This window comes from Chroicocephalus ridibundus, chromosome 12, assembly GCF_963924245.1.
Source record: "Chroicocephalus ridibundus chromosome 12, bChrRid1.1, whole genome shotgun sequence".
NCBI classification, from domain to species: domain Eukaryota; kingdom Metazoa; phylum Chordata; class Aves; order Charadriiformes; family Laridae; genus Chroicocephalus; species Chroicocephalus ridibundus.
In genome coordinates, this window is record NC_086295.1 from 15,355,034 (window position 1) to 15,363,876 (window position 8,843).

The 8,843-nt window shown below is 48.7% G+C and overlaps 1 protein-coding gene across 2 annotated transcripts in view; it reads left to right on the forward strand.

Moving 5' to 3' along the window:
• TOX2 (TOX high mobility group box family member 2) overlaps positions 1-8,297 on the forward strand; it is a 155,631-nt gene extending 147,334 nt beyond the window's left edge. The window contains exons 8-9 of one of the 2 annotated variants that reach the window (XM_063350260.1): positions 1,986-2,116; positions 7,145-8,297. In XM_063350260.1, coding sequence (XP_063206330.1) covers positions 1,986-2,116; positions 7,145-7,181 — 168 coding nt within the window. In that variant the 3' untranslated portion in view covers positions 7,182-8,297. Of the gene's footprint in view, positions 1-1,985 lie in introns of both variants that reach the window. The other variant, XM_063350259.1, reaches the window with a different exon arrangement.
• Positions 8,298-8,843: the final 546 nt, after the last annotated feature.

The window sequence follows — 8,843 nt, forward strand, 5'->3', positions numbered from 1 at the left end:
GTCCATGTTGTCCCCAAAGGAGTCTTCTCCTGGCTCCATCAGCTTGCAGATCTCATAGCTTGGAGTGGGGGGGAGGGCGCGTTTTCAAGAGCGTTGTGCACCCCCACAAATGGGGCAGATTTGTGCAAAGGAGCAATGACAACTCTTTCAGCGGGGGAAGATGTGGGAACTGGGGACGTCCCTGGTGAAAGCTCCTTGTGCATATGGTCCCCAGCCTTGTCTGGGGGGGTGGTTCGCTGGTGGTCATCTGAAACAATGGCTTGGATAGCCAGTGAGAAACCCCTCCCGTGTCATTGCTGAGAGAAGGCGGGGCGGAAGGGCGTATGGGATAATAGCAGGGACCCAGGGGGGTGCCAGGAGAAGGAGAAAAAGGATGTCACAAACAAAATAGAAAATCAGTACTTTTCCAAAAACGGCCTGGCAATAGGAGAAAATCACGTTTGTGGCAGAGAGCTGAGAGCAAGCAGCGTGCGCTTGCATGTGTGCCCATACTAACGGCGTGGCAGCAAAGCAAAGCCTATAGACCTTGTGCTCTGAACATGTGAAACCTGCTGAAGGAAACCGTCCTGGGCCATGCCTGGCTCAGCCCGGCAGCCCACGCTCGCAGAGCCAGCCCGCGGGGTCAACCTCTCTGCCCCTTAAACCTGCTATTAGGGAAACGTATCTGGAGGAAAAATTGGCTATAGCCAAAAACCCCATTTCCTATAACTTATAGAGAACTTGCCGGTATACGGAGGAGGAGACGAGTGGTTTCCAGAGCTTCTCCCTCTGGAATATGAACTGGATGGACTATTCACAGTGGAGGACGTACCCTCTGAATTCACAGCTGCTACCATTTATTTGATGACACTTTTAACTGCAGTATTCACCCAGCTGGCTTGAATAATTTGTGTTTCACATGTTTACTAGCTATATATCACAAAATTCTTACAGTACTTTCTTTCCCATAATGTGACCTATTCACTTTGGGGCTAACTTTGAGGAAACAGAAATTGGTAATTTAGGAACAGATACTGCAGTGGAAGAAAACCAAAGGAGAGAAAACCCAAAGGGATGTGGAAGCACAGTTAGACCTGATGATAATAAAAAGGCAGCACGTGTGGGAAGGTCAGATCCTTGATCAGATTTTTAACTTCCAACCTGCTCAGGGTATTGCAAGTAACTTCTCCAGCACGGTGCTCGGGCTTTATTTCTAGAAAAGCAAAAGTGGCTTCTGTAATTCGGTGATAGCCTGCATCCAGAAATCAGCATGGAAGGGGATCCTCGTAATCACTTTAATTGGGGTAGTTGTTGTTGCTGAGGGCAGCATTTTGTGAAGCTTCATTCCACATAAATTTGTGAATAAAAAAGAAAAAGTAAAAAAAAAAATGCCCCGCACTGCCCTAGTTTGGATATTTTGGAGAAAATCATGTTCTTGGTCAGGTAACTACCGTGATTCTTGTTTATATACATTGCCTGATGTTGTCTAATTAAGCCAACCCCAAAAAATCAGGAAAGCTAATCAGCTTTCAAATAAAACAGTTCCCCAGCATCCTCGTTAAATTGCTGGCAGTGACAGCCGATGGGGAGAGCGTTCCGTGTGTGGATGTTCCTTACCTTGTTAGTGTACATTATGACGGGCTGACGCGTTCCTGCAAAGGGGGCTGCACCTGAAGCGGCAAAAAAAACTGGTTTTGATTGCCAGACTGCTGCTGCTGCAAAGGCTTCTGCAAGCCATTTACCACCCCCGAGGAGGGAGGGCTTGAAAAACAAGAGGGGATGAAGAGGGCTGTAAAGCAGACGTTGCTGCATTGACACCTGCCTGCAACAACTCGCCTTCTGCAAGGTCCCACCGCGGTGGTGTCGGGTCCTGGGCTTGGCCCAGTGCTGTCCCTGGGGCTCCCCCCCCAGCTCTGCACTGTAAAGGCGTTTATGCAATATTAGTATTAGATCTGCTGTCTCTCCTGCTGTGTACACCCCCGTAACCCTTCCTTTCCGCCCTGCAGGACTTCTCCCATATTTCATCTGAGTTTCCAAACAGTGTTGGACCCCGTTCGCCTGGTGCATCAAACCCTCCGGGAAGCACCGAGTGGGACAACGACTACCCCAGCAGAGAGTGTGGGATTAACCACTGCAGGCCAGTAAACAAAAGAGCACGTTGCTATTGTACTTTCTGTTTTCTGAACTGTGACAGTGTGCAACAGCTGAGAATCTGCCCTAAAACAACCAGCAAGCTGGTAGGCTCGTTATGGTCGAGGAAGTTCAAGGTTTCCCCTTCTCTGTAGGCTCCCTGAAGTGATGCTATGGAAGCAGGTAGCATAAAATTCACAGATAAATTCTTCATTGGGCATGGAGAGGTTTCCTTTTTTTGCGTTTCCATCCCATTAGCAACGGAGGAGTTGGACACTGAACTAGAGCCAGCCAGGCAAGCCAGAGTCCCGGGAGGTTTGAAGGTGGCCACGTCCCTAAGCAATGCCCGTCTCTTCCTAAAGTGATCGTTCATATCGCTGAGGCCACGATCTCCCATGGCCGTCCCTAGCACCGGGTCCCTGATCGGTCCTGGGGTTTCACCACGGCAGTGTACAAAGCCGCATCCTCCCGAGAGCCACGTGATGCTCCGGTCCCCGGCACCTCACAGGAAAAGGCCACAGACACCTCCACAGATCTTCCCCCTCAGGCCCTACGAGCTCTGCCATGAGCGTGCCGGCATGGAGGTCCCTTCAATGCCTGAATTCCCCAATAAATAAAAACACCGGGATGGTCTCAAAGCTGGGGAACAGGGAAGGTGTGAAAGCCGTTTCCAACCTCTGCCTAGTCCACGGCTCTCGGCTCAGCAAGAACAGTTCGGAGACGGCTATTGTGCTCCGTAAAACAGGCACGCCGTTTGCTGGGGGAGCAGGTAGGGCAGGAGGCTCGGTAGCTTCTGTGTATTGTTTGATTTGCTTGAAGTACTGGAACATTGTGCTTTCACTGGAGATAATAGCAAGCTCCCAGCCTTTTCAGAGCACGGCTCCCGCCTGTGCCAGCAGCGCACTTACAATTGCTGGGCTGGGCACAGACTGTGCAGACATTTATTTCTTTCAGGGAAATAAATAACTCGCTGAGCCATTGGAATATCGCCGCTGTCTGCCTGCCTGAGGGGGCTCAGCTACGTGGATTGGTCTGGGCTCTGCCGGCGACCTTCGCGTGGTCCTTCCTGAAGGCTCTCAGACAACCCGAAAAAAGGGACCCGTTTGGGACTTGATGATAAAAGTCACTTGAGATGCTGTGGGCGAAATTCTAAGGATGCTCGGAGGGTTGCGGCACATGGATCCCAATTTCCAGAGGTGCTGAGCAGCAGCAGGTCCCACGGAAATAACCCCCCTAGAAAGCAGCATCACTACTTTAGGGGATCAGCTGGGAAAACACTTGGTTCCCTCCTCAAATCCCGCTGCCTGGGCCCCATGCAGGGAACTCAGGGCACTCTAGAAACGGGTGAAACGCTCCCCTGGTAGTCAGGATTGACTTTTGTGTTGCTAAAACAAGCTCTGTGACATCTGGCTGGAGTGCCGCATTGTAAGCAGAGGGACCATGCAATTCATGATCAAAGCTCATGCATTTCATGCCTTTGTCACAGCAGAAATATCGAATTTCATGGGTTTAGTGCAGCTTCCCGGGGAAAAAAAAAAAAAATCATTCTAAAACCAGACAGATTATGCAGAGACTTCCAGATAATTATTAGAGTAGATTATAGCAACGAACTCGGATGGATATAGATCAGTTCTGCAGTGAGTGCTTAGCGCACTGAAAAATGTCGCAGTCTCTGTTGAGGAAGGAGCCCGTCTCCCGTGAGTAGAGACACACGAGCTGCTGGCAGCCCAGCTCCCAAAGCCGGCTTGTTCTCATTTTCTTGTAAAGCCTGGAGTGCCAGCAGTGCCATCACCCCCTGCTCCTGGTGTTTGCTGCCTGTGTCCATGCTCTGTGTCGCTTGTAGCATCCACACACATTTGTAGGACCGCGGCCCCGGTGAGCCTCAAGGGTAGACTCCTGTCGAGAAACGAGATGATCTGGTTCTCATCATCTTCCTCGCCGTACTGCTTTCTTTGCACTAATTTGCAAGCGACGTTCCAAGTTATCCTTGGGCTCCTGGGTGGCACCGTGCCTGGTGCTGGGGTGAGGGCGCAGGGTGAGCTGCGTGCCCCAACGGCCCCCGCGGTCATCAGGGCTTAGGCAAAGCAGTGAGAAAGGGAAGGCAGATCTTGTTGGGTTCAATTCATCAGTGCAGTTTTAGGTACCATCGGGAAGCCTCTGGATCGTGTAATCGTCCATTTCGACCTCAAAACTGCGTTCGGCTTAATTGCAATTAAAGCAGCACTCTTCATTGGGAGTGAGGAGGAGCAAAACCAGCAACTGGCTGGCAAGAGAAAGGATTCTTTTCTGGTGTGATCTGGCTCAGCTGCAGGGTCCCAGATTCCTGAAAGAGGGGGTCGTACCATCCTCCCCAGCACACAGGCGGTCCTGCCTCGCCCCCCGGGGTAGGATTTTTATTTCATGTCTGACCTTGATACTTCTTTAGCTTCCGTGTGTTGGCACTGGGTTAGCTGGGGTAAAACCTCCCAATCCTACATTTTCTTTTGTGTTTGTTAGCCAGACAACTTCTGAAAAACTAACGACGTTGCCTTTCTCTCTGTCCTTCTCCATCTAATAAGGGAACTGCTCTAGGGTTTTTTTTTTTATTTTCCCAGCCTATCAGTGCTCGTTAAAATGCCATTAAATGACACTTCTTCCCTTATGCCCCTCAAATTCTAGGATCCTGCGAGCAGACACTCCTTAATTCATAAATCAGCCATGTTAGAGTGAGAGCTTTAAAGGTTTCCTAGCTCATCCTCTCCCCGTTCTTAATGATTTTGTGCTTACTGACTTCCATCCAATTTTCCGAGCTCTTTCTGGGCTTAAGCCCAAGCTGTCCTAGATTGCTAGCAAAGACACGGGTAGCGTTTCTCAGTTCCTGCTTTGTATATGACTATCACTTCCCACAAGCAACTGCAGCGTACAATTATTGCTTTTTGCCATCATACCACAAACTGCTTGCACAGTCCCCTGTCTCCCTCACCTGACAGCCTTATTCTCGCGCTTGCTCTTTCCCAGGCACCCACGCCGTACCCGTGGCTTTGCAGTGACTTTCTCCATACCGGTCCCTTTCCATACCAAAGCCGTCTTCAGGGTTGCGTTTATGCCTGTCCCCCGGCATTTAGGTATTGCGGCGATAACGCTGAACGGGATTCATCTTTCTGTGCCCTTCCTCTCATTTGCAAGGCCTTTTTGGGTACCGTCATTTAGCAACTGTTCTCCCCTCTTCCCACCGTCCTTTGGGCTAAAAGAAGAAATGCGCTCAGTTACGCTTGGTCCAAACGCACAAAACCATGTACATCCGCTTCATCCCGACACTTATAACCTCGCTAATTCCTGCTAACGACAAAGTGACCCTCTCCGAATGGGGGGATTTTCCAAATCGGAAACTAAATGAGCAAGCGCTGTAAAAAGGCAAGGATAAACCATCACCAAATGCACTTAGTTTGGATTCAATTATTTATGGTAATACTTCGTAATGAACTGGGAAATGTTCTGTAGCATATTTTGTAAAATTAATGAAGTTTTAGGGCTGGAATACCTCACTGCCGCTCAGTGGCATTAAATCTTTGCTGAGTGCAGCAGGGAAGACTCTGCATTTTAAATGCAGATTATAAAATGTGGAGATTAACATAGTGCGGACTCTTCTGCGCTCTACCAGAAGACAGCTCTATCAACAACAGCATTACCTTGCTGCCTGCTGTTTCCCTTTTATTCCACTCAAGCACAGCCACATCGGAATCTCCCGAAGCTTTGTAATGTTCCTCACCACCTTTTAAGGCCAAAATGTCTTTATGCAGCCAATGATGCTTCCATCAGGTCTGTGTAGGTGATGAAACCCATTGAAACGCCTGGATTTCTGAGCAAAACCCACACAGGACGTCAGCCAGGGGAAAGGGACTTCAGCCACTCCTCTCTCTACTACGTCCTGAAAACAAAAAGGATCTGAGCTCCCTCGTAAGAGACTGTTGATGGCAAATTAAATGTGTTAGCCAGCCCACACAGGGGGTTGAAGCCCCAGACACTACAGGCAGGGTCAGGAGTGGTGATGCCTCTCTGCACACCTTGCTGCAGAGCCGTCCGCATGTGGGCAGTGGGGGTATAAGCTGTCTTCCCTCCCCAGGACACACCTGGATCTCTTGAAATCAAAGGCGTTGCTTCAATAACGTGATTAATTCAAGGTGTGGTGGGCCAGGGATGCGCAGAGCGCACAGCCTGGCTGCCATCCCACCAACCCTCCTCCCCAGCCTCCTGCAAGGAAAGTAGCACCACAGTCTTCCTTGGGTTCCTTGTACCTCCTGCAGTCTTCATCAGACCCATGGGAACAACCGGCCAATCCTGCTGTCTCAAAGCATTTTTCCCTTCATTTCCTGATTATTAATTTCTCTAGTTGTACTTCTTTTGGGAGAGGAGGGGAGCGGCATCAAGCAGGTGGTGTCTCCTGCTCCCGTGCTCTTCAGCCATCAAACTTATGTAAATCCTCCTGGACACCCACAAGCGTCTTCAGGAATAAGCCCCTCAGTCATATTTTTGAGACCCCCTACTCCTTTTGCAGTGTCAGAATGACACATTTTGTCCAAAAGCAAGTGTACATTTCCTAAATCTCCATGGCTTAGCCTAAGTGCAGTGTGTGATGAAGAAGCGGGCCAGTGGCCAAGGGGCTGATTCCAGTCACAGCACAATGGTGGAGCTGGTACCAGCATCATGCTGGCGTGCTCTGCAGGGAAATCCAGAGCTGGCCCTCCCCTGCAGCCCCAGCAAGAGCAAAAATTAAGCCACAGGAAGGAACTCATGTCTTAGCCCTTGCTGTTGAAATTCAGGAAGAACTGAAATTGCACCAGGCTCTGACGCTTCGGTGCCGTCTGCTCGGTTCATCCCTGCACACCTCGCCCTTGGTGCAGACCACTTTGTGTTCTGCATCATGGAGTGCCGTAAAAAAACCATGGCACAGCTGAAAACGGGTGTGCAAATGGTAATTTCAGCTCCCCGCTCCCCCAGGCGACTCCCCGGCTGTTTCCCTGCCCGTCTCACCTTCCGCCTCTCCTTTCTCTTACAGCATGCTGCCAAGGGACAAGGCACTCTACCTCACCTAAAACTCAACATCTCGTTTTGAGGAGGCTCAGACAAAGGACACTGGAGAGGGTCTATCTTACAGACTACCCGGAGAGGCACCGAGCAAGTCGTACGGACGAGACAGCTACCACTGCACCTCGTCGCTGGCTTCGTTTCCAGGCTCTAAGAGCAGTTTTCTTTTACTATTTTTGAACTCTAAAGTCTACTTTCCCTGGAAGCCCGAAACCTCATAAATCATGGAGAACAAAAAGTAAAAAAAAAAAAAAAAAATTTTAAAAAAATGCTAAAAAAAAAAATAAAGAAACACAAAACCGACAAAAAAAAAAAAAAAAAAAAGAAATAAACGAAGGACACCATTTTTCTGCTTGCCATCAGCTTAGCTACAGACTATTTTCCTAGTGAACTGCTTTTAGACGCAGCATAGGCCCAGGTCTGGTGTCCTACAGCATTAGGCCAGCTCAGTAGGAGGATGCACTCTTTTGACTTGCTAACAGCACTAAACTTTGTGCAAGAAAATGTGAAGTTTGTGTGAATATTGTACATGCAAAGGCCTTGGATGTCTGGCGAAAAAAAATACAAAAACTTAAGTAAAAACTATTGCTGGGTAGGTGGGGGGGGGGGAGAGAGAGAGAGAGAGAGAGAGAGCAGAAGGCAAAAATACGAGAGGAAAAAACGCGAAAAAGATCATGAAAATATAATTTGTTGGATAGTTGTAAGTAGTTTACTAAGTGTTTTAGAGCTGTGCTAAAGACATCTTTAAGATTTTTTTGTGAAAAAAATTAGTAGTTTACTTTATAGTAAAAGCATTTTATATTAATTGTAGCACATTTTTTAGTTATACATAGAAGGAAGATGTGTATAAAAAAAAAAAACAACAAAAAAAGCCTGCCAAACTTGTTTCTATTATTTGTACAGCAAGAAATGGACAATTTATATCCATGTTGTATGGCATTATTATATTTTTTCTGCCATATGTCCATCTATTTAAAAATTGCTGACAATAATTTTTGTCTATTTATGAAAAATTAGAGAGCATAATTACCGTTTCTCATAAGGTGCATTTTTGGGTTTTTTTTTATTTTTTATTTTGTTTGACGGTACTGCTTTCGCAGCACCTGGCACATTCGGTTCACAATGCTTATCTTACCTTTCTTTATAATAAAACATATGAAAAGTAGAACTGAACCAGTCTCTCCTTATTCATAGAATCACAGAATGGTTTGGGTTGGAAGGGACCTTAAAGACCATCCAGCTCCAACCCCCCTGCCCTGGGCAGGGACACCTCCCACCACACCAGGCTGCTCCAAGCCCCGTCCAACCTGGCCTTGAACCCCTCCAGGGATGGGGCAGCCACAGCTTCTCTGGGCAACCTGGGCCAGGGGCTCACCACCCTCACAGCACAGAATTTCTTCCTAATATCTCATCCTAAATCTCCCCTCTTCCAGTGTAAAACCGTTCCCCCTCATCCCATGGCTCCCCTCCCTGATCCAGAGTCCCTCCCCATCTCTCCTGGAGCCCCTTTAGGGACTGGAAGGGGCTCTAAGGTCTCCCCGGAGCCTTCTCTTCTCCAGGCTGAACCCCCCCAGCTCTCCCAGCCTGTCCTCACAGCAGAGGGGCTCCAGCCCTCCCAGCAGCTCCGTGGCCTCCTCTGGCGCCGCTCCAACAGGTCCCTGAATTATGAG